General features: G+C 35.4%; 3 protein-coding genes across 3 annotated transcripts; 2 read left to right on the top strand and 1 right to left on the bottom strand.

The window, feature by feature from the left end:
* Nucleotides 1–159: 159 nt before the first annotated feature.
* Nucleotides 160–19,138, bottom strand: LOC133854319 (uncharacterized). Its single transcript, XM_062290459.1, has 10 exons — nucleotides 18,925–19,138; nucleotides 13,086–13,145; nucleotides 12,943–12,982; nucleotides 2,466–2,644; nucleotides 2,311–2,349; nucleotides 2,036–2,122; nucleotides 1,744–1,804; nucleotides 1,163–1,287; nucleotides 614–705; nucleotides 160–497 (listed from the first exon to the last, which is right to left on the bottom strand). Exons 1-10 carry the CDS (start codon nucleotides 18,970–18,972, stop codon nucleotides 383–385), a joined length of 846 nt encoding a protein of 281 aa, XP_062146443.1. The 5' UTR covers nucleotides 18,973–19,138; the 3' UTR covers nucleotides 160–382.
* Nucleotides 19,139–23,109: 3,971 nt separating this feature from the next.
* LOC133853908 (uncharacterized) lies at nucleotides 23,110–24,579 on the top strand. The gene is made up of 2 exons (XM_062289932.1): nucleotides 23,110–24,121; nucleotides 24,374–24,579. The coding sequence occupies exons 1-2, from the start codon at nucleotides 23,110–23,112 to the stop codon at nucleotides 24,577–24,579; spliced, it is 1,218 nt and encodes a 405-aa protein (XP_062145916.1).
* Nucleotides 24,580–25,002: 423 nt separating this feature from the next.
* On the top strand, nucleotides 25,003–25,569 carry LOC133853907 (uncharacterized). The gene has a single exon (XM_062289931.1). The coding sequence runs from the start codon at nucleotides 25,003–25,005 to the stop codon at nucleotides 25,567–25,569; it is 567 nt and encodes a 188-aa protein (XP_062145915.1).
* The last annotated feature ends 824 nt before the right edge of the window (nucleotides 25,570–26,393 follow it).

Here is a 26,393-nt window from a genome sequence, read left to right as displayed (position 1 = left end):
GCAAATTAATTATTCATCAACTCCTCCATAATTAGCACAATAATTTGATAAAACCTGAAAGAAACAAGGCACATATCTCCCAATTTCTCAAATCATGAGTATCATAGATTCCACACTTAGAAATTTTAATAGCCTTTTTGCAGAAACACTTCGTAGAAATGGGGGTCCATTAACGAACTGTTCTATCATTAAAACAAAAAACAAAAAAACTGCATGTACAAGTAATAGTGTTGAGTACCAAGTTAAATATATTCCCATAGATAACTCTGTGCCCTTTTTTTTCTTTTGATTTCAACCACAGAGGGCCAATAACTAAAGAACCGAGAATATAATGTGGGTTGTGTTAGAAGAAATTGGGGGAAAAAAAGACAAGAACTAAAGTTCAAACGTCGGTCAAGATTAATGAAGATACAATCACCACATATGCCAGGAAAAAGAAAATGGCAATCTGAATGAAGAACTTTGGATTTTCCCTCATGTTCGGGGATGTAACAGCTCTGTAAACCAGAAAACAATTTGGTTCAGAACAGAATCAAAGGAAATGGGTGGTGAAAATCTTAATACTCGGGTAATTAACTGATGAAGTTGAATCTTTGCTGGAAGATGACAATACCTGGCAATGCGCTGAGAGAGTCGGTGAAAGGGTAAACTCTGGATGAAGACGATGCCTGGTCCTGTTAGAACAGCTGTTACTAGATTCTCACCCTGCAAGATGACAAACACACTTAAAAAAAAAAAACGACGTTCATGGAAAGTGGAACACAGTTGATGCATTAGTATGACAGCTATAGGTATCAGTGGATGCGTAAAGATGGTACACTTGAGGTACCATATTCGCTTAGGACAAGGATCCACTCCGGTATCCATTTCATGATCAGGATTTAAATCCTCACAATGAAATGGAGCCGATCCTATTCCATTGGGTGAACCCATTTTTCATCATGTATAAAATCGCACAGAATTAATCTTTTCCGGGATAGTGCAACAACTATTGAAGGGCTTGGTCAACCTTATCATTAAAGTCCCCAAGAACCAGCTGAATCTTCATCATTAGAAGTAGCCACATATATACATAAGGTGCTAAAATCAGAATGAACAAATAAAAAGAAAAGAAAAGAAAAAAAGGAAACAAAAAGTAACAAGATGGATAGCAGAAACTCACCCCAAAAACAGCTCTTCTCATAGGACCATTGTACTTGATTTGAACATTGACTGTGGTTGTCAGGGCAACAATGCAAGATACATCAACAGCTAATACCTCACCCACTTCAAGATTTTTCTGTACAACTAGCCAACAGAGAAAACCATGGGGGGATTAGTCTAGAGGATGAATATTGGAGCTTTAATTTTGTAATCTGAACAAAATACATGCTTGTCCAGGAAGTAGAGTAATCAATCAAGAAATAATAAGGCACAAAAAGGGGCGACGGGAGTAGTGAAAGAAAAATACCGGGAAAAATAGAAACAAGCTCTAACTAAGCCAAAAACATGAGGCACAGGGAAGTACATTTGGGTTCATATAGAAATACAAAGGACGCGACTAATCTGTTGGAGGGTTGGGGGTAAAAGCACAGCCTGGTGCTCAATCCACCCAGACATGCCTTGAACTCAGAGCAGGATTAAAGGCCTGCCTGTATCCTGTTCCAATTGTTTTCTATGCAGAACTCATGGCAGAGCAAACTCTAGAAAGGCTTTCAAAGAAATTTTCTTAAGTCTGTATTAAATGATTCAGAAAGTTCATACCAGATCCACCCGCAACTATGAATGCAAGTCCTTGGCCTGATAGCTTCTGCCTCAGAAATCCCTACAATAACCTCAACATATTATTTACCATCGAAAGAAACATTTAAATGTCTTCCAAATAGGTAAACACAGCACAGTTGGGAGACCAGAGAAATAATACAAAGAGATAGGATACTCAAAACAACAAAAAAGAAACACAGAAAGAAAGAAGAAAAGAAAAGAAAGGAAAAGAAACAACTCAACTGCTGGAAGGATTGCAAGAGGCCAATTAAAACAATGAAGAAGAACTCACCTCTGCACCAGTGATGATGTTACGTGCCCTCTGATCAACTGTAGTACTGACCTTCACATCATTGATGGAGCAAAGGAATGCATCTGGCTGCAGATCAATGTTAACTAAGTTACATAAAATTCCAGCTGACAGAAATAAAGAAAAGGAAAAGGTGATTATAGCATAAGACCACCGGAGATTATGTAAAGTTGCTCACTGCTGAATGGGAAAATACCAGAAAAGGACTGCAAACTTAGCAGAGCAAAGGGGCAAGTAAAACAAATAATTGGCTGTACCTGACATAAAATCTCTCCACTGAACATTGCCAAGTCAATCTGTAGAATAATGTGAACCAGAAACATATGACAACACTAGAGTTAGCAATATGCAATAACAAGTATGGATCATCAGCATGCTGACTTAAAATGTGGTATGGCTAAAAAGCACATACCGGGAGAATTCTTGCAAGAGAAGGAGCGGCAATTCCAACAAACCCATCACTTGGACCAGCATTACGAAAAACTATACTACTCACACTCTTCCCGAAAAGCCATTGCCACATACCTGCTTCATTTTCAGGGACATAAACATTTTCCATTTCAATGGACCCAGACATGAAGCACATGGAACCTACGAATTTTCATATATCAGTTGCTACACAATAAGACAAGAAAAAAGAAGATATTATATGATCTATAACTCAAATAAGAACAAATATAACTTCAGTCAAGTAATCTGTAAAATTTAATCCATACTCCATTATTGAAAAATAGAAGATAACTACTTGAGATGAAAAAAAAATCCTATAAGAGTTCCAACAAATAATTTTAAATGAGCTCTCCATGTCTTTGTCCCTATAGCAACAAGCCCCTGCTACATGGGTCCAACCCAGTAGGCTAGAGTAAGGATGCAGCAGATGATCTGCTGGACTTTTTGTTCACATGGGGTGCAAATATTGCTTAAAGAAAAAACACAATAGACATCTAACACAGCATGTGGACAATTAAGAAGAGCACAAAGAAGTATTGGTAACCAGCAACCTCACCTGAACGATGTTTAGCAGGGGATGGAGATGCAACTCCAAATAGAAAAAGAATATGGAACTAAGAAAAAAATGGAAACTTCTCCTAAATTGCCCCACAAAAGTAAGGAGCATTGGCCAATCCTAAAGAACAAACACTAGGCAGGGCAGTGCATATGGAATACCACAAGGGAGAAATAGATGTTAGTATCTATGCATTTAAATGGGGATGGAACTTATATGGCTTGAAGCACGTCCAACTACTGAGCTAAATGATGTAATCACAAAATCAGACAGTGAAAGTAGGAAAAAGGGAGGAGAAAGAAGCTAAAAAGGGGGAGAAAGAAAGAAGTTCAGGGGGGAGAAAGAAAGAAGTTCAGGGGAGAGAAAGAAAGAAGAAGCTAAGGGGGGATAAAAAGAGAAAGGAGAATCAATTCCGCATATTTTTTTTATTCCATCAAAGTCTGCCTCCATTGGAATACAAAACACACTTAAATAGACAAACGACTAAACCTTAATCTAGCACAACACCCATTTATTAAAATTACCAAAAACAGCCTTAACTCTAAATACAACATAAAACTAAATACTAATAAGACTAAATTAACGTAAAATCCATGTCTCGCCCCTTGCATCATTCTCCCTTAGTTAGAGAAAACTCGACCTCGAGTTTCAAAATGTTAAAATGTTGAAATTATATGTTCAGAAAATTTTGGGTCCAAGCCCAACCTCTCAAGTCTTGAAAAGGGTTGAACCACAGCTAAAATAGCTAAAATTTACTTTTCTCTATTATGGTGAACTACTTTTTTAATGCATCCCCAGCAACCTCACTATCTTAACTATTCACTATCACTATTCTATTTAAATAATATTTTTTCAGATTTCTTTATTTTTTCTCTATTTAATATTTTTTGAATATTTGTATTTTCCTAACAGTCATATTTTTGAATATTTGACTTATTCTAATGGTCATATTTTTAAAATTTTGTATTATATTATATTATCTTTTACTATATTTAAAATTGTGAATACCGAGAATATTTGTTTTTTAAAATTATGTTTGAATGGTTTAGAGAACCTGAGACAAAATTGAAAAACGTTTGATAAAACTTTAGTAGAATTTTAATTTAAAAAACCTACCCAAACATGTTTTTAAAAAATAATCAAAAATAAAATGCTACCCAAATATGCCCCTTCAATTCCACAAAACCTATTGAAATATGCGAACAAGAAATTTGTATGGCACTATTAGTTTAAAGTGTGGATATATTGTAGTTTAAGAAAAAAAAAAAAACAGTTTTAGCCTAAAATATTGCAGAACGAAACAGAGTTGTGTGTGAAAAAAAAAAAAAAAAAAAAAAAAAGGCGAAGAGAGAGAAATGATTTGGTAAGTGAACAGTACTCACTATTGTTAGTGAGTACTGTTCACTCACCAAATATTTTTGGTTATAGTAATGAGGCTCAGAGTGGTTTTTGCGTGTTTTTACCAAATTGCCTCACCAAAATAGATAAAAAATTATTTTGGTGAGACTGCTAGGAATGCTCTAATGTCAACCAAACAGCTCCAAATTAAAACATGTCTAAAATGTAAACAAAGCCAAACCACAACTCAAGTGAAAACAACATAGTTATTAGAATCATTCTAGTCGGTAAATTGTTCCTAGCATGCCTATTTTCAAATGGACAGACATGCCCCTAATATAGCTTTCCTCACACAGGTGTAACAAAATAGATTGTATAAAACTCTATGAACAGCCAAAACCAATTATGAAAGAGCATCACTGGATTAGATTATCCATGTCATCCATCATCAAGGAAAAAAAATTATAAATGACTGAAAAGACAAATAAATTATGGTCTCCACTCTCAACCTTTTAATACCCATAACCAATCTTTCACTATATTATGTTTTTGAAATAAAAAAACAGCACTTCAAACAACAACAAATTGGCATCAAGAACTGACTAAGTCTCAAACATCATACTAATAAAATCACTTAGAGAACTTCCTTATGACTACTTTAGTATCTGAAATTCCATCAAAAGAACCCAAACAACACTTAAGAGGGGGGTGAATAGATGTTTTCGATTCAAGCACAACAAATATCAGCAAATTAAAATTAAAAACCACACACAATATCATCAAAATCAACTAAAGCTTAAAATAAATCAAACACTGATTTTGGTGACAAAGTGAAAAATCTTTTGAAGAACTTTTAAAAAATAAAATCACTCCGAAGCAGCCAAACTCAAGAAACTTATCCACTATATACGATTAATTACAATCAATTATACTAACAAAACATTTGCAGTAAAACCTAAAATGTACCCCCAACAAACGACCTGTTTGACTCTACCGGAATAGCTCCAGAACTATGGCCAATCTTCTATCACTCATCCTCTTGCATCCCGAAACACCAATGGCTGAAAGTTTTGTTTTTGTGATTGTGTGGTTTAAACAAAGATCAAGGAGAAGTTTAAGAATGAATGCATAAGGTGTAAAAAGCTCTCTAAGAACACCAAATAATGGCCTCAGGGTCTTATGAAAATCATGCATTATGGGGCTTATATAGACCCTCGGAAAGTAAGGAGTTTAAGTGCAAGTCGGATTCTTAAAAAAAAAAAAAAAAAAACATCATTTTTGGAAGGCGGCATTTCGAATAGATAAATCTCTCGTTTAGCATGCCTAGGGTTTCACAGATTCATTGTTGTGGTCTAACAACGCATTCAACCAGACAATTCTGCCAGTTGCGATCCTTATCCCGTTCGGACAGTGTCTGACCGTGAGTTCCAACTAAGCAAAACCATGACATCTTTGATCTTCTTCTGTTCGACCAACCACCGACTGTTCTAACTAGAAGAGTCTTTGTTTAACTCTAAAGCTTGATCAGAATCCTTATTCAAGTCTATAGCATTATCTTTAGCCGAATAGGATTCTGATCCAATAGCCACTTCAAACGAATGCTTTTGGATCACTTCATTTTGTGTATTGACATATGCCATTCGGACACGATGTGACTACCAGTTTAACTGGTAGATTTTGCCTTTGAAACTTAATTGCTTTTGAAAGTGCCTCGTTCGAATGTCTACCAACCAGAACTCCGACTGAGCCATTCTGACCCTCAATTTTGACCAAGTTTCTGAATTCCAGTTAATGTACCAACTTAACCTAACAAACCTAGACTTACAACCAACTTGATTTTGATATAGAATTTGCCAACATAAAAACTAACAAACTTTCCCTTTGGTAATTTTGTGACAAAACTTACATGAATCACAACTCAAAAAAAAATTCCAACGAATTACAAGCTACCCTATTAAAACAACTTAACTAGGCTAGACTTAATTCAATGGATGAAAGAACCCGTCTCTCCTGAAACATACACACGCACACACACATTAAATGCAATTTGAACAGGTAATAATAAAAACATATTTGAACAGATATTAATTATAATAAAATGATCACCAAGCAGCACAATAAAATCTTAGCAACAAAATATATACATAAAATATCCATATTCAACCAAAATACATCCAAAATCCAGCCAAAATTCACTTATCTACTCTCCCTTTTTGTTGCGAAATGACAAAGGGAGAAAAAATAGACAGCAACGACAATAACTACTCAATCAGCCCCATCCTCATCATCCAAGCACTCAAGAGTGGATTTAATATCAAGCTCAATCTGCACCAGCCTCACATGATTGTGGACATAATCACTCTGCATCTAAGCCAAGCGAGTATCCATAGCATCAACTCCATCTAACCTCGCATCTACTCAACCCAACTGCTGACCAAATTCAGTTGTCTGCTGACCAAATTGGTCAAAATGCTGAAGGACAGTACCAAACTACCCCATCAGAGCAGATTAAGGAACTGAGGATCCCGATGAAGAAAGTCCATCCTGAGTAGCAGCATCTACAGCAGTCTCTGAATCTCCTCTAGGAATGGCTGCGGCAGCTGGATCAATACAGTGAAATGGCTTTGGAGAGACTTGGGCAAGACTTTTCTGAACAATACGGTGAGAAAAGACAGACATGGGCTTTTGAGTAGTCTCATTTTTGGAAAGGGAAACGCATTTGTGAATCGCAAGGCATGTGACGAGTCCACCAAAAGGAAGAGAAGTATTTTTGGCAGCATGGAAATTATCAAGAATGACCCTAATGGCATGACTACAGAGATCAATGGGGCTATCATCGATCAAGGCATACAGAAACCGAGCCTTTTCAACTCCAAAGTCAAGAGTGGTGATAGACAGGCCAAAGATTTGAGGTCATGATCCTCCTCAATAACCTCTTGGTAGGAGTAAAATCACTGATCAAGACAACTGACTCACGATCAGGCCATGTAGGATGGTCAAGATCAACAAACCTCTACATCATAATGCGCTTCGTAGGGAGCGTATCATTGGGTAAAGGATAGCCTGGATTGCGTTCCAAAGGAACACCAAGCACCAGAGATATAAAGGAAGGGGTGACCCTGAAAGTGATATTCCGAACATAAACAGAAAAAGAATCCTCCTGGATGTCGTGGATGTTTGAGCAGAATTCTTGAACCAGCTCCACAGGAGGAGAGGCGGGATCGGATATCGAAGATTTCCAACCTCAAGACTCAAAGATGTGATGTATAAACACAAATTGGTCAGTAAGGTTAGAAAGTTTTTACCCCTTGCTTTGCCAAGATGGTGTGATCCTGAAAGCGTACATAAAAGATTTTCTCTGTAGCAAGACTTCCGAATCTGGAATTGTTACGGGAATGTTTCCTTTGTGAGCTGTCAGCCATGATACCTGTTCCACCAACATCGAAACAGTTCAAACACCCATGCACTTGACAAACAACCAATGATCCAATGGGTGATACACATTGAGTATCCTATGTGCCTATGACACACACCTAGTCGCACAACTAGTTCTAAGTGTGTGGCCCTAGGTGACTACTCAACCAAACCAATGCATCTAAGTGAACGAAGACAAGTGTGACCAAGTTAAAGAACTGAGATTACAAGGACATGTGTATTCCATCAATCAATAGATAGTGCACAGAAACACATTCCAAGTGAAAGACAAGTGCACTAAATGCAATGGACACAATACATGCAATGCCTACCTTATAGAATGTCAAAAGACAAGTCGAATGAGACCTAAATGAAAACAAGCATGAATGGATTGGATACGGACTCAACAAAATGCTCCAAGACAAGTAGAGAGTAAAACCAATTCAAGTCTGGATAAAACTTGCCAAGAGAAGTTAAAAACGGTCAGTGGAGCATTTTATCAAGCACCTTGTGTGCAATGGAAAAAGAGTGAAATTTAAGATACAAACAACCCAAAAATTTTAATAAAGCAAAATGCAAAACAACCAAGGAAAATAAAAAACTCATGAACACCCAACGCACTCTCAATTCAACATAAAGAACCTGAAAATGTCTCGAGAGACAATGGAAAGAGATTTTCCTTGATAGATGGGTATGAGGAACTTGGATGCAAACTGATTTCGAGATGAGAAATTGTAGGAAAGACAGAAAATCTTTATTTGGTGAGGAGCCCAAAACGGGTCGGTGCAAATGGGAAAAAGTAGGGGATAGAAAGAGAGTGAGTCCGATCGGGCCGTTTAAAAAGGCCTAATAAGTGCAACCCTTCGCCTCTCATTCGGACGAGCTTTATTGGCCGTCCAGACGCCGTGTTGTGAAAACCAATATGCAATTTTTCAAAAAACATTTGCAAAAGACATAAGGCATTTCTCCCCTTTAATGAATTATTAAAATAATTTTCCCATCATGAGAAACATCAAATTACATTTGACACTCAATAAAATTTAAATCTTGCAATATGTCCAAAATGTGTATCAAAGGCATGAAGAGTTCAAAAATTGATGGATTTGAAGTCACACAACTAAGGCAATGATAGTGTATAATCTTTAAACAATGCTTGCATGTTGTGTGTGAATAATTTCCAACAGGTAAGCTTAAGACCTTAATTTTGTGAGGAGGTCAAGCTTTAATATGAAACCACAAGTGGAAGGCAAACATGATTCAAAAAACAAAAGTCAAACCCAATCACTAGGGCCTAGGAACACTCGTACAATCACTCACTCTAACACTTAGCGCTAAATTGTATCCTAGTTCATTTGAATTGTTCACCTTTTTCCGTAGTGAGTCAACAATACCTTTTTCTATAAGGACACTAGCTTCAATCATGAAATGTGCAATGTCCACATCTTGCCATAGCTAGGAACATTGGTTTTTTCTATAGTACACCAATGCCATAGAAATTAGAGTGAGATATATAAAAGTAATTAAGCCCTAGATTCAACTAGTTTAAGGTCAATTTGGTCCGTGAAAATGTCTTACACCCACAAATGATTGCCAACCGATAACTCACACATGCGGTCAAACTCAATTTGTGGAAGTTAAAATGTGCAAAAAAAAATTTTGACAAGTAAATTTAGTCTTATTGAAAGCTTAAGGCGCCCTTAAATACACTGGAAGTATACAAAAGGAAACACCTAACTAGGAATAGAAAAACGGACAAGGGATTCGACAAAATTAATCAACAGTGGGGACAAAAAAACCACCGTCCAAAGATACAGAGTATGAAAAAACGAAGCTAAAATATTTTCCATGGAACTCTTCAAATCCTTGAAACACTTAAGATTTCTTTCCTCTCTAACACACCAAAAAATGCAGATTGGCACGCAAAATTACCAAGCATAGTCTAAGCATTCCACACTATTTATGCACATAAAGCCATAATCCATCATAAAATTTAAACCTCATGCAAAAGTCACACAAAGTGAACTTCATGATTAAGCACAAATGAGAATAAGATGTATCCAAAAATGAAATCGCCAAAGTAGGACCCCTCATTTTTTTCTTCTTATTATTATTAAATAATAAATAATAAAAAAAAAAACTTAAAACACAAAAAATCAATCAAATCAATACATAGGCTAATGCAGTGCAGAAAATTTCAAACAAAACACAATGCACAATGAGATATGCAAGATGCAATTGCATGCCCTAGGATGATAGATATGACACCAAATGCGCTCCTAGACACACAATGAAACTACCTAAATCTAGGTAGGACTACCACCACCCTTCTTCAAAGGGTGAGTGTGGTCAACTTTTCTAACCCACAATTTCTTGACACTGGGAGGAGACTTTTGACTTTGAACCCTATGTTTGTTCAACTCATCTAACTTTGCCAATACAGTCCTCATCATCTTGAACAACCCCTTATGATTATGCTCACAGGGTCTTAACAAAAAACACTTTGGTCGGATGTGACCAACCTTACTACAATGGTGGCAAGTGGGAACAAACCTAGGCGTAGGCTATCTCCTAGGAGAGGGAAAAGACTTAGGCTTTGACACACCATTATCACAAGCAACCTTCTTACCTTTATCAACCACAACAGGAACAAAAACAACTTTACCTTTAGCATCAGATTTTTCATTAGAAGTAGAAAGCAAAGAAGAAAAATTATCAACATAACCCAAGCTAGATTTATCACAATGAAGCTTTTGAACATTCAACATCTTATCAAGCTTATCACTAGAGAATTCTTTTCAAGTGATCCTTAGAATCCTTAAGGTCATTTTCAAGTGACTTGTTTTGTTCGTTAAGCATAGCAATCTCAAGTTTCAATTTGTCAACCACAGCATGTGAATCATCCAACTTTGCAAGCAAGTTCTCCTTTTCCAATTCAACTTCATTAAACTTTTTAAAAGTATTTTTGTTCAATTTTTTCAGTTTAATGCATTCTTCCAAAAGCTTATTATAGGCAACTTGCAGATCGTCCTCATCATTAGAATCACCCAGAGATGACTCACCTGAACATTCATGGCACTTGATGCCTTGAGGGTTCTTGTCCTTTTTATCATTGTCCCTTTTTCCTTGGGAGGCTCCATTGGAATCACCCTTGGATTTCTCAGCAGCCTTAGAAAACTTATTCTTTGACTTACCTCTCCTAGGTCTGAAAAGTTTACTGAATCTCTTGGCAAACAATGCCAAGTCCTCATAAATCAATGATTCCTCATCGATGGAGTCATCGGCCTCTTCCCACACTGTTTTTAAGACAATAGACTTGTTCTTCTTGGGTTGAGGTAATAAGAGCTCATAAGTTTGAAGAGAACCCACAAGCTCCTAAACTTTGACGGTGTCAAGGTCCTCGCTTTCTTTGATAGCATAGTAATGACCTTAGGTCTTAAGTTTTTGGGGCAAAGACCTCATGATTTTTCTCATAATCCTAGTTTCAAGTATCTTCTCTCCTAGGTTGAAACTTGAGTTCACAATATCATTTAATTTGGCATAGAACTCATTTGTTTAGAAGTCAGCAATTGAAGTTTAGAATTTTTTATCTCTTCAAATTTAGAAGTCAACAATTGAAGTTTAGAATTTTTAACAATTTTAGTACCTTTCTGAGTGACTTCAAGAATGTCCCGTCCCTCTTTAGCAGTTTCACACATTTGTTTGAACTATTCAGGTAAAACAGCAATGAATATGTAATTCAATCCCTTGCTATTCTAGTTACACTCATTTAATTCCTCCTTCAACCACACGTTAATGGCAATAGATGTCCTTTTCCAGCCCTTTACTAAAGAGGCCCAATCGTGTTCATCTAAGGCTTTTAGGAACACTCTCATGCATACCTTCCATTAAACGTAATTGCTCCCATCAAAATAGGGAAAAATACTAAGGGATAGCGGCTTATCCATTGACAACTGGTATCAAGGATCACACTCAAGGGGTTAATCCTAATAAAGTAAACCTCGCTCTGATGCCAATTAAAATTTCACCACACACAATGGATTTTGGTGACAAAGTGAAAACCTTTTGAAGAACTCTTTAAAAGTAAAACCATTATGTAGCTACCAAACCTAGAAAATTTATCCAATATAGAAGATTAATTATAATTAGTTATACTACCAAAACCTTTGCAGCAAAACTTGAATCATACCCCCAACAAACGACCAATTTTTCTCTACCGCCCAAAACTCTAGCCAATCTTCTATCAAGCTTCCTCTTGCATCTCAGAACTCTGATGGCCGAAGGTTTTGTTGTTGTTGTAGTTGTTGTTTTTGTTGTTTTTTGTTGTTGTTGTTGTTGTTGTTTTCTTCTTTTTTTTCTTTTTTTCTTTTTTAAATTGTGTGGTTTAAACAAAGTTGGATACCGAAAAAATAAATTTTGGAAGGCTGCGTTCGAATGGATAAATATCTCATTCGGACGCGGCTAGGGTTTCACAGATTCACAGTTGATGGCGTTTGGACTTAGTCCAACCGCACATTTGACCGAACAATTCCACCAGTTGTGATCCTTCCCCCATTCGTATAGTGTCCAACCGTGAGTTCCAACCGAGCAAAATTGTGACATCTTTGATCTTCTGCCATTCAACCAAACACCGACCGTTACTCCAAACGGGCTATTATGGAATTCTCAATTTTATTCACTAAAGGCTGCTGTTTGAACCATGTGCGAACACCACTCCGAATGAATGCTTTTGGATCACTTCATTTGGTGTATTGACATATGCCGTTCGGACACAGTGTGACAACCCGTTCGACTGGTAGGTTCTGCCTTTGAAACTTGATTGCTTTTGAAAGTGCCTCATTCGAACGTCTACCAACCAAGAGTCTAACTAAGCCATTCTGAACCTCAATTTTGACCCAAATGTCTGAATTCCAGTTTAAGTACCGACTTAAACTAACAAACCTAGACTTACAACCAACTTGGTTTTGACACAGAATTTTACAACACAAAAGCTAACAGTATCAAAAAAGCAGGAAAGAAATTAGAAAAGAAAAAGAAAGAATGATAAGCTAACAGGATGATGTTAGTTCTCTTTGAAAATCTAACAACTAAATGGAATTGACCATAAATCGAAAACCCATGCTGGGCAACTTACCAGGTTTTGCAATAACCTTTTCTTGTGGCTTCAACATTATCTGAAAATGTGCAAACCATAATTAAAATGTTTAGGAGATAAAGATACAAAAGCAGAGGAATAAGAAAATAAAATTGCATACTTTGGGATGATCATGCATATACCTGAACCACCTGAGCTTCACCACCCAAAATCTGAAAAGGTATCACCGCATCTTGCGGACTCTACGGTAGTACAATAACACACATCAGATTATCCAGCATATGTAATATCAGCACACAAGACATTAACGACCATCAATATTTGCACAATTCATATTAATATGAGGAAGCCAGCTCCTTTGATCAAACCAGACTTCATAAAAAACACAAAAATAAGCTTATATCAGGAGCAACCACCGGTATCACATTATACATACAAACAATTTTGTGGCAAAGCATTCAATTCATAGTAGATTATAGTTTACTATTTATCAAATTCGCAATCTCTTCATAAGAATTAGGGAAAATTACTAAATCACTCCTCGAGTTTTGGGCCTTTATCAAATCGTTTCCTGCGTTTCTATTTTTATATTTTAACTCCATGAGTTGTCCCCACTATCAAATCGATCCTTCCACTCAATTCCGTATAGATTTCGTCAATTTTTCTCATGGAACTCGTATAAAATTAAAAATTGTACCTAGTATAGGCTGTGAGGGGGTGGCTGGCCATGACCACCCCCTAACCCCTCAGAAGGGTGGCTTGCAGCCTCCCCTTTGAGCCACCCCCTGATTTTTTTTCTCTCTTTCTTTTAGAAAATGGTATATTTGTAATTTTATACAGGTTCCATAAAAAAAACATTAACAGCATCTATACAGAATTGGATGAAAGGATTGATTTGATAAAAGGGACAATCTCAATGGAGCAATTTGATAAAAACCCAAAATTGATTCAATAATTTTGGTTTAAGGAAAAAGATGGACATATAAACTAAGCGATAGCCAACAGAAGCCTAGGCTCGAAAGAAGGAGAGAGAAGAGGCATCTGACTCATAAGCTACTAGCATGAATTCCCTAAGAATTATATGAAAATAAACAACAAAAAACTCTCCCAACACAACAAGAAAGTATGCTGCTCTATCAACAAGATTTTGTGTGCTAATGACAGTTGAAACTTGTATTTAAGTCTATAATATGACCAGTAATTACATTTTGTGTGCTAACACCTTTTGAAACTTATTTTCAAGTCTGTAATATGATCAGTCACTGTGATTTCCCAGCATCTTCAGCTAATCATTTCTCTTTAGTTTGCTTTCACGTTCTAAAACATTTCTTTCCTTGAGAAAGCACTACAGAGAGATACATATCGTGCATATTAATTTTTTTTTATAAGTAAAAATTCTTTAGAAAGCGCAGAGGGGCGCAACCCTAATACATAGGAAGTATACAAAAGTGCCCCTAATCAGAGGAAATAAACGAATAAGAAAGTAAAAAATCAGCGAACGATATACTACTCGGGCTCTGCGCCGACACCCAAAGATATAACATATTAAACACATTTCTACAAAGAGCCCCAACCGGTGCATATTAATTTTTTTTTTTGATAAGTACGAAAATTTTATAAAAAGCGTAAGGCGCCCCTAAGTACACCGGGAGTATACACAAGAACAACCAAAACCAACCCACAAAAAGAAAAACCAAACAAACCCACAAGGAACAACCCTAAAACCCAAAGAATTTCCCAACAAACACCCAAACCAACCCCACAAGCACCCCAACCCAACAAAACCCTCAAAACCCACAAGAAAACCTGATCAACCCACCCAGCCCTACACCATGTGCACCTTGTCTTTCCTGTGTCGGGAGGAAGCACAAGAATCCCCGTAGTTGATGGAGCTTGCCAAATTCAAAACTTCCCTCCTACCCTTGGACTTTGGGCGCACGGCCTTAACTCCCCGATGGAAGTTCTCTTCAATGGCATCCAAAATCGCCAAGGACAGGTCCAAGCCCTCATCACTTTCCAACTCCCAATCTACAGCCCAATCAGGAGGAAAGACACCCAAAGGGAGAGGGAAATCGTCATCCTCCCCATCCCATAACTCATCGCCCTGCTCCTGAGCAACCACCTCCCTCGACGCACCAAAACCCACTGGCCACTTTTGAGATTAGGTCAACTATAAAGGGTCATTACTTCTTAATGTTGACCGATATAACAATTAAAAAGGTTAGTTATGCAACATAAAAGCTCCAAAAGATTCAATGATCATGCAGTTTTAAGAAGCATGATCAGAATAGAATGTAGTATGCCCACATTAATAACGTGTTTCCAAAACTTTTTTAGATTTTCTTCTCTAAATCTATTCCCTTACAAGTACTGTGCTATTGAAACTACAACCATACCTATCTTTCACAAGAGTCAATGACATTACTTGGATGACATTTAGCACAAGTTCAACTTCTAAGAACATTAAATGAGCAAAACCTAAATTAATTTGCATTGAATTGGATGTACTTGCTTTTATTAGTTATTTACCCTTCCCTAATTTCAATCTTGATAAATGTGTACCAAATTTACATCTCTAATGCTCAACTTGTTCAATTCTTAAAAAATGTCAATGCAACCACCAGTCTGCCAAAGTTATTAGTAGTTTTGCCAAATTTAAAAGATCAATAGATACTGTTAAAAAATAAGATACAAAGTGCAAGTAGTAGCATATTATTACTTCTATCCCAAATAATTTGCCAAATTTTAAATCTCAAAATGATACATGCTGGCAAGGCAATCTGACTTCTCTCATCACACAGGGATCCATAGTTTTGTGTCTGATGGGTGTAAGTTTATAACTTTTACAATGGGAAGAGTCCACAAGTCAAAAGCCTAAAGCAACACACGGATAATCAAGAAGGCTTAGCCCTCAGGATTCCTATGTACTCCAGCAAGCCAAGGTGTGTCCTTCTTGTGGCAAGATGCTGGCCCTTAAGATGAATGCCTTGATCAATTCGAATGCAGGTACAAAGTAGAGGCATACCTAGGAGTAGTTGGTGCAGGTAACAAGCTTCTTTAAAAGGCATCAAGAGCACTACACCCGTGTAACGCCCTAGGCATCCCTAGGGTAATTTTCTGATGCTGTTGCTGTTTTATTTTTTAAAATTTGTTGTGTGGTAGCTATTTGCTTAATTATCTCTTTTAATTTCATGGGTTTAATTGGGGGGCATGTTAGAGCACTCTCAATGGTTTATGTATTTTTCAATCTAGAATAGCTAATCAAAATCTATTTTATCTAATTTAACTAATGAGTTTTAAAATGTACTATACATCCGATTATCTATTCTTAACTATATATTATTTTTTTATTATTTTTCATTAATTTTTTTCAATATAGTATTTTTTTTCCACGTGGGTCCCACTTGATAACTCCACTACTTTACACACTTTCCCTTAGATCTCCACTATAAAGGAAGAACGTGGAGTAGTAAAGGGAAAAAGAAAAAAAAAAAGCTAAAAAGGTGGAGATAAAGAATAAAAAAAAATAGATAAGTGAATAGTATAACTCTGCTTGTAGAGTAGTACAAGTAAAGTTATACTATTCACTTATCTTCTTTCTTTCTTTTCTTTCTTTTTTATATTCTTTATCTCCACCTTTTTTACTTATCAAAAAAAAAAACTCTACTTGTAGAGTTGCACTATTTATGGAATTAAGAAAAATCTATTCTAGAGTTGGAATACATAAGCTGATGGAGTCTCTTTTTAACACTTTTGTTATCTATTATAGCTTAAAGTTGCAAATAGATAATCCATTGGGAGTGCTCTTAGAGGGCTAAAAGACTTATAAAGGGCAAAAAGGTCAATAATTGTGAAGTCTAAAACCTAACAGAATCTAACTAGCTTTATTTTTCTCCAAAAAGGAAAGTTTTCTTTTTAAAACAAACCTTAATAAACCGCCAGAATTTTAACGAAATTAAAACCTAATCTGCCACTAGATTGTAACCCAACTTAAAACACTAGTTTCACCCCTTCAGCCTCCAATTTACAGCCCCCAAAATACACCCCACGTTAGTTTGAAAAAACTCAGCTCTCTCTCTCTCTAAACTGAGACCTAAAACTAAAACAATTTACAAAAAACAATCTTCCTCACAGCTGCAACCAGAACAGGTAGGATTTTCCAGGTTTTTTCTCAAGCTTTTCTATTGAAAACTGAAATTCAGATTTCATATAGCCTACCTGAAATTTCTGTATTTTTTTTAATGCAAAATCAGTTGCAATTTGAGCCTCAAAACCGATTCCTAGAAGCTGCCACTTGCTGTACAGCTTCTAATCAAGATTTTCGTAAGCGTTCTCAACAATCCTTTTAAGTTTTTGAGAATTCCTTTTCAATAAATCTGAGATAAACTTCCCCTTTGTGATTTTCCTAATTCTTATATTCTAAATCTTGCAAAAACAGTGCAAGAATCAGATTCTTGCACAGAGAGCTCTTGCTACCAAAGAGGAAAAGATTCTGTCTTTTGGATTTCTCCTAGTTCACGGCTGGGTTTTGCTTTGGTATGAGTTCTAATAAACCTTGTAGTTGATATTTATTTGTGCTATTATGAGAACCCTAACAGAAACCTACTAAAGCATGAATAACGGAATTAAAGTTTGATGTTTGAGTTTCCTATGCATGCTGTCAACAATAAGGAAAGCCCTATGGATCTGATTTATTCTCTTAAAAGACAATAGATATGGTTTATATAGCATGATCACATGATTTCCTAAATGTTTGAAATTATCATAACATGTTGTATGACTAGTTGAGTGTGTGCATTGCACTGTAGAGGCCAAACAACAAGATTAGGTTGCTGCAGAAATTCTGCAGCATTGCAGTCACCAAAAAAAGTGGTTGTAGGGCCTTTTCCAAAAAAATGTTTTGCAACAAAGTGACTATAGAATAAACCCTCTTTGAGTTGTCTTTCCAATGGTCCAAACCATGCGGTCATTGGACACATGTAGGGTTTACAGCAGAGTAATCTTCGCTGACACATTACTGGAATTACAGCATATACACACAAACACATTAGTTGAACCTTGAGGCCTTAAAGCCTATCTTTTTGGCCTGAGACCAGACCTTTTTAGGGGACCTTAAGGTGACCTAAAATGCCTATAAAGACTATATGTAAGTGGTATTGGGACCTACACTCTAAAGAGCACAGAAATAAGCTCACATTGCATGATCCATGTATAGTAAATTGAACATACATGCAAGGTGTGAACATTCAAGAAAAGTGTCAAAAATGAAATACAAAAATAAGGACCTTACAGATGAGAAATCAGATCTGCCACAGTGTGGGAAGCAATTATGTTTAAGTCAGGGAGGTAAATAGTAATTACCCAAAAAAAAAAAAAAATTATAAGCCAACTGATCCAACTTTTCCTCTGAAAAAAACTAATCATTGATTAACCTTTATCATTCAGGAAATTGCAATTCTCATCATTGAGATCAGCATGTGCCGACTACACATTGTCCATTAGATTGAATCTTTCACAGCATATGCATAGCAAACACCAATTGCTTGGCCTAATTTATCCTTGTTTGTTAGCTTTGATCTCAAACTGCAAGACTTATCAAGGCATGCAGACAACTAGAAAAACAACATTGTGTACAGTCCACAACTCCAAAACCCCCATGATCTAAACACGCGCACACACACAAAAGACAGAGACCAAACTTAGCTAATGGTCTTACAAACTTACCTCCACCAAATTAAACCCTAACTAGCAAACTGATATACAAATCTTCAACAATGCACATCAAGTAAATCGGATCAAACGCCAAAACCAAAGCAAATCCCTAAATTCACATACAAATTTAAAGAACTAGCTCCATTCAGCTACTGCGAAAAGGATTCAAAATAAAAGAGATTAAATTCAAATTTTTTTTCGTGTCTCTAAGTTTTCTCGGCAACCGAATAGAGAACAAACCAAGAAAAAAAAAAAAAAAAAAAAACACGCATCTAATCGTGAAGAGACGGAGTGTGAAGGAGTGAACACCTGGTAGACGTAAGGCTGGAAAGGCGTTGAGAAAAACGGTGCGGCCATGGCGAAATAACGAAGTACTGCTTTGAATTCAGAGAGATCGAACAGAATGAAATCGTTCAATTTCTTTCTGAGATTTCAATATGATATTGAAATCGTTCAATTTCTTGGTTTCCAGTGCAGGGTTTTGGGGGCCTTCGGAAACCAAATGGAGACAAAATTACCAAAATAACCCTGATCGTTAAATGACTTTGGCTTTGGAATTTCCCGGTATTTTACATATTTTTCAGTGGCGTTTTTGTCAGCTTGAGCTCAATTTCAGGTTCCTGTTTTGTCATTTACTTTTTTCTTTTCTTTGTCTTTCCTACTTCTTTGCTGTCTTTCACTTATATTATGACCGAATTGTCAGCGTGCCTCAGCCTACCAATTGTAGCAATGTTACTTTAGAAATTATCAAATAATGTCAATGTTTTTCAAATGACAAAATACATTTTATAAAATTATAAAAATTCTTAAAATTATATAAAAATAAAATAAAAACCAAGGCTTTTCATTTTTTTTTTTTTAGATTTTGTTTTATATAATTTTAAGTTTAGGCCACACCTTGGATTTTCCTTTAAATTTTTTTTTCAATCTTTCAAAAAAACGATTGTTTTCGAAAAAAAAAAAAAATCAATCTTTCAAAAAAAGTCGTTTTTATTTTTATTTTTTTTCTTAGTTTTAGTTTTTTTTTTTTTTTGAATTTATAAAGATTTATTTGTCTTATTGAAATTTTTTTTTAGGTTTTTTTGTCTTTTTGTTGACTTTAGAGAAGATATAGACATCTTTTGGTAGTTTTGGAGAATATTGATACAATTTGTAGTTTGAGAGCCATATTGTCAATGAAGTGATATTTTGAAGAGGTATGTGTATTTTTTCTTTAATTTAATTTGCAATTTGTTGGACTAAGTACACGTAGTAGTGTTTATGACGTGGCGCATCTCTATTGGTTGTCGCTCAACCATCGACGTGTTCTAAGAAACTACATTTTTTTTTTTTTAAGGCAAATTACAAAAAAAGTGGCAACTGGCAAGAAAACAAAATTTATAATAGAATAAGCACAGTATAAAAAAATAATAATAAAAAAATCGAAATTCTATCGGAAAGGAGTGGGGAGTTGACAGAATAATCGTTACTTTTACAAAATGATATCGATCTGATTCATTTTTATAGCTAGGCGTCTTCCGGATCTTATACATTTCAGAAGATGGAGTTTGGCAGTGGTGTGTCCTCTGGTGATCGTTCATTCTTCGTGACGGATTGTGGCCGCATTGCCTGTTTGAATTCATGAATTTATTATTTGGGGGTTTCGAGGTAGTAAGAAGGGTGATTAAGCCGCATCTATCTTCATCCCCTTTGATTGTTTTGGAGGATTTTCACCATTTCGTAAACGCGGATGAGGATAGTCGTACTGCTTTTGTCTGGAATGTCGAAAAATCAAATGAGCAGAGGGACAAGAGGACGAAGTTTTTCTAAGGCCCTTTACCGGGGCTTGTTTGGTAATGAAAATAAAATCATACCTCTTTTTCTGTACTTTTTAAAAAAAATAGTCAATTTTAAAATATTCTAACTTTATATCATATTAATAATTTGTTATTATTATTTAAATAAAAAAAATTTATTATAATATAAAACTTTTCATTTTATATCCCATCTACCCCTTCTAACTTTCACTCTCACTTTCTTACCAATCAAGGCCTTTGTGTGGATTGACTCTGATGCCAACATACAGGACAGTGTTGTTTTCTTTGTTCTCTGTTCATTCGCAGGAATCTAGGAAATGCACAGGCTTGACCAGGTGCATAGGGGAACGGTCGAGACAATGGGCTTGCTTGACAAGCTTCAGAACAGTAACAGTATTATGCTGTTACTGTTTATGTACTTTTTTCTCACTTTTTTTTATATTTTTTTACCACCAATCAACATCTTAACATTCCCACATTTTTTACTTTTTATATCACATCAATAATTTTTTATTACTATTCAAATAAAAAAATTCACTATAATACAAAACTTTTTCACTTTTTTATACAAATTCTTTTTATTTTATATCACATCATCACTTTTTACTAATTCTAAAACTAACAACTCACTACTCTGTTCTGTACATGTCTTTGTCAAACAAGCCAAATGCTTTTATCGAGGGTGAAAAGGAGAGAAACCCATGTTAAGCATTGGACGGATCCTGACTAGGTGCTACAGAACTGGCATATGGAGTTGTCACTATCCTACCGAGGACTGGATCGGAATTCCATGGGAATTGATGGTGCATGTGGACACCAATAGTTGAGTTGCACCTTGTCTCATTAATGAAAAGGATGATGAATATGGTGGCCGGCAGGGGTGGAGGCACATTGGAGGGCGGGGGCCATGGCCAAAAAAATTGACTTCTAAATTTTTATTTTTTATTTTTTTATTAATGCACTAATGGCCCCTGCAAAAAATGAATTCAACCCCCCCTAATTTTTTTTTCTTAAAAAAAAAAAAAAATTATCCTCAAACCTGTAGTTCTGGCACTTAAATCTTAAAAGAAAAAAAAATCATAATAATAATAATTAAAAAAGAAAAAACCACAGCTACGCAGTACACAGAAGATAGGTCCTAGGGAAAAAAAAAATAATCAGACATGAGACAGCAATCAAATCCTCTCCACACGGCAATGGGTAATCACTGAAATGTCAATCAAAAAAAATTCACACTCAACAAGAGAAAAGGGGGCAAACCAAATTGTTTTTTAGTTTTCTAACTCCCTCAAATTTTTCTCACTAACTCTCTGTCAAAAGTATCACCCAAACCCCAAAAAAAAGAAAAAAAAAATGTTGTGGTTCACTCCTGAAAATACCGAGGCTTAGAGGGGAGAGAACTGAGATCTGAGACTGAGAGGCTGTGCATCCACTGTCTTCCACGCACCCGACGCTACGCCACACCACCACCAGCGTCCAGCGCGCGATCCAGGCTGTCCATCTAGCCTCGAGACACTGTCTTCTATCACTGTGAAACATTGAGACGTCACAAATGTGAGTTATCTGCTCTAGTATCTACGCCATTTTTTTTTCTATACTGTGTTTGAGAGAGGCGTGAGATGAGGAAATGTTGTGTTTGACAGTTTGAGAGTCTGAGACTTTGAGGGAGGCGTAGGGGAGAAATGAAATTGAGGAAATGACTCAAATGAGGAATATTGTGGATTTGTCTTTTGTGGAAGCCAGAAGGATAGAGTTTAGAAAGTCCTAGAAAGTGTAAATTAGAAAAACTGAAAAACCCACTTTGACCGAATGATTTCAATGCTCTGATGTGTCATGCGTGGGACTATCAAACCATTAACCATGGTGGGACCGTGAGGATTGGGGAGACAGGGAGAGATTTTTTCAAAAGAGACCAATAGATTTTTTTTCAAAAAAGACCAATAGATTTGTTAGACGTTCTGGAATGTTTGATTTTAGATATGAGATTTTTTATTTTTTTATTTCTTTAGGAATCAAATGATTAAAATTTTAAATATGATTATGTGATTAATTTAAAAAAAATAATCAATTAATCAAATATGCTTTGTTAATATTTATCTTTGAATGATAAAAAAATTTTATATTTGTTTTTATTATTTAATTTGTTTTTTTTTTTTCAAACATTTAGTCTAGATAGAATTCTTAAGAAGCTTACAAAATAAATATACAAAAAAAAGAAAATTAAGTATGCCTTTTTTTTTTTTCTTTTTTCTTTTTTATTGTGTTCCATAATTTTTTTTTCTATTTTTTTTTTATTATTATTATTATTGGTTTGCAGCATTCGGCTAGCACATTATTGTCTTTGATTTGTTTTTAAGAAACTCCTTAAGCTCAAGATAACATTGCTTTATTGAAAGGTACTCATTTTTCTCGTACCCTATTAATTGTGCTTAGTTTATTTGTCAAGTAGTTTATATTTTTGTTGTGTTTGCTATTTTGGCTAAATTAAGATTTTTAATAGTTACTTTGATTATTTAATTTTTTTTTTCCTTATAATTTGATGGGTTTTTTGATTTAGTTAATTTTTGGTTGCTTTTTTGGTTGTTAATGCTAATAAGAACTATTACAAGTAAAAAAAATTCTAATAAAAATCTTATATTTCTAGGTACTTTTTGGTTAATTTATTAATCTATAAATTTTTCTTACAGCTTAGAAAAATATGAGTAGACCAAAAACAATCGATTCATTCTTTAAGAAAAAATATGAGAGTCATTCAGATGTTAATAGTGATACACCTTTAAATAGACCGTTAGCAACGGATCTTAATGCTCCAGTGACTGATGAACGGCCTTCCAAATGTCCAAGAATCCTTCCTGAAGAAATTGATGCCACCTCTTTGCAACGTTATCCAGGAAAACGTCCGCAAATATGGGAATTTCCTGTAAACTTACAAGATGAAATGCGACGTGCTTATCTTAGAGCTGGCCCATGTCAACCTATTCTTAAACCTACAGAATATCCAGTTTCAGGACCGGAGAATCATCGTCGTCGATTTCAAGCTTCTTGGTTTCAGACATACTTAACTTTGTTGGAATATTTGGAATCGAAGGATGCTATCTTTTGTCATCCATGTTACATTTTTGCTAAGAAATCAACAGGCCGTCCAAGATCAGATGCATTTACAGTTAAAGGTTTTAAGAATTGGAAAAAGGTGAATGATGGAATGAATTGTCCTTTAATGGGGCATGTGGGGACAGATCCAAATTCACCACATAAAATTGCTGTGAAATGTTGTGAAGATCTGAAGAATTATTCACGGCATATTGGCAAGTTGATTGAAAAACAGTCATCACAAGAAATAGAGAATAATCGATTGCGGCTTAAAACCTCAATAGATAGTGTTCGATGGCTAGCATTTCAAGCATGTGCATTCAGAGGTCATGATGAAAGCTTCGACTCAAAAAATAAAGGTAACTTCATTGAATTGATAAAGTTTTTAGCAACTTTTAATGATAAAGTTGATGGAGTTGTGTTAACAAATGCTCCACGGAATGCCAAATATACATCACCCCAAATTCAAAAAGAAATTTTGCATATCTTTGCAACTAAAGTACGAGATGTGATTCGCAAAGAAATTGGAGATGCTAAATTTTGCATTCTTGTTGATGAAGTTCGAGATGAGTCAAAAAGGGAGCAAATGGCAATCATTTTGAGATTTGTTGATAAAGATGGTTTTATTCGAGAGAGATTCTTTCATATTGTCCATGTCAAAGATACTACTGCATTAACTTTAAAAAATAAGATATGTGATGTCCTTTCTTGTAACGACCTCAAAATTTAAAATATTCGAGGTCAGGGATATGATAGAGGTAGTAATATGCGTGGAGAATGGAATGGGCTACAAGCTTTATTTCTTAGAGAATGTTCATATGCATATTATGTGCATTGCTTTGCTCATAAGCTACAATTAGCTTTGGTTGCAGCATCTAGAGAAGCAAAATCTGTTCATCAATTCTTTGAGAATTTGAATTTTATTATCAACATTGTTGTTGGTTCTTCAAAATGCAATGATGAATTGCAATCTGCTCAAGTTGCTGAGATTGAAAGTATGATTGCTTCTAATGAAATTGAGACTGGAAGGGGGGCCAACCAAATTGGTACTTTGCAACGACCTGGAGATACTCGATAGTCTTCTCTTTTTAATTCTGTTTGTAGCTTGATAAGAATGTTTCATGCTACTTGTTCAGTTCTCGACACTATCTCAAAGGAGGGAACCAACTATTCTTAGCGCGGTGATGCTGAAGCGGCTTATATGGTATTAACATCATTTGAATTTGTTTTGATATTGCATTTGATGAAAGAGATTATGGGATTTACTAATTGTTTTTGTCAAGCTTTGCAACAAAATTCTCAAGACATTTTAAATGCCATGAAATTGGTTTCAACTACAAAATCACTTCTTTAGAATTTGAGAAATGAAAAGTGGGAGCATTTCCTTGATACTATTAAATCATTTTGTGAAAAAAATGAAATTGATGTTCCTGATATGAATGCTCATTACACTAGAGCTCGAGGTAGATCATGTCGCCAAAATGAAGAACCTTTCATGACAATGGAGCATCATTTTAGAATTGATGTATTTATTACTGCAATAGACTTCCAATTGCAAGAACTGGATAATAGATTTAGTGAGCATGCAGTGGAACTTCTTCGTCTTAGTGCCACTTTAAGCCCTCAAGATGCATACAAATCATTTAAGATCGATGATATATGCAGCTTTGTTGAGAAGTTCTATCCTCAAGATTTTACCGAGCAAGAGAAAATTATTTTGAAATTTCAATTGGATCATTATAAGCTTGATGTGCCAAAACATTCAGATTTTCAGAATATGTCTACTTTATCTGAGTTGTGCAGAGGATTAGCAATTTCAGGAAAATCAAAGATTTATAATTTGATTGACAGGTTGATTCGTCTAGTGTTGACTCTCCCTGTTTCTACCGCTACTATTGAACGAGCATTTTCTACCATGAAACTAGTAAAAACTAGATTACGTAATAGAATGGAAGATGAGTTTCTAACAGATAATTTGGTAGTTTATATCGAGAAAGAAATTGCTAAGGATTTCACTACAGAGATGATAATGGATGAGTTTTATTCCATGAAAGACCGCCGACGTTGAGCACAATTCGAAAGAGATATGAAGTTCTTTTTTGGATTTTTTTTTTTTTTTTTTTTGTACATGTCTATAGCAAACTAGAACGCTTTTGTATTCGGAAGAAAAGTTATTTTTAAATATGATTTTATAGACATGTAACTTTTGTATACAGTTATAACTTATGGTTTACAATGAAGTTAAGTTTAACTGTTTATTAAGACTTGTTTTTTTTTTTTATTATTATTTTACAAGTGGGTGCACATTGGACTATATATATTTATTTATTTATTTAGGTTCGGCCCCCCCACAAACTAATTCCTGGCTCCGCCCCTGGTGGCTGGTGATGGTGGGCATTCTAAGATTGACAAAGATGATTCATGTTAGGAGGAGGTATATGAACTTGATTTGTTTGATGGGGATAATGATGTTGTTGATGCATCCATACTTGGGCAAGGGTTGAAGAAGATGTGAATCATGAAAGTCATGCTGGTGAGAGTGATGAGGAGTATGAGGAGGGTGCAAGGCCGATTCGATATATTTTGGGGCTTAAGGCGAGAATTTTAAACGAGGCTTTTTTTCGTGGGCCCTATTCTCAATGATTGTTGTTTTTGTAGAGTTATGACTTGTATTTCAACAAATCTTTTTCTGTGAGTCCCACTCTCTTCATTAGCTTTCTTATAGTCCACATTATTTTAGTTGAGTCTCCTAATAAGAGAGAAAATGTACTCTTTTTTTGTTGGTATTAATTGTTGTATTTTTTGGCCTTTAACTATTTATTTTTTTTATTGAAGTTAAAAGTTTCCAAAGAAGAGATCATGCTTCTTTTATTTTTTCAAGAGCATTCCAAA

The sequence above is a fragment of the Alnus glutinosa genome, chromosome 13 (genome assembly GCF_958979055.1).
Source record: "Alnus glutinosa chromosome 13, dhAlnGlut1.1, whole genome shotgun sequence".
Taxonomy (NCBI): Eukaryota; Viridiplantae; Streptophyta; class Magnoliopsida; order Fagales; family Betulaceae; genus Alnus; species Alnus glutinosa.
This window is presented reverse-complemented; position numbering and strand designations above follow the sequence as displayed.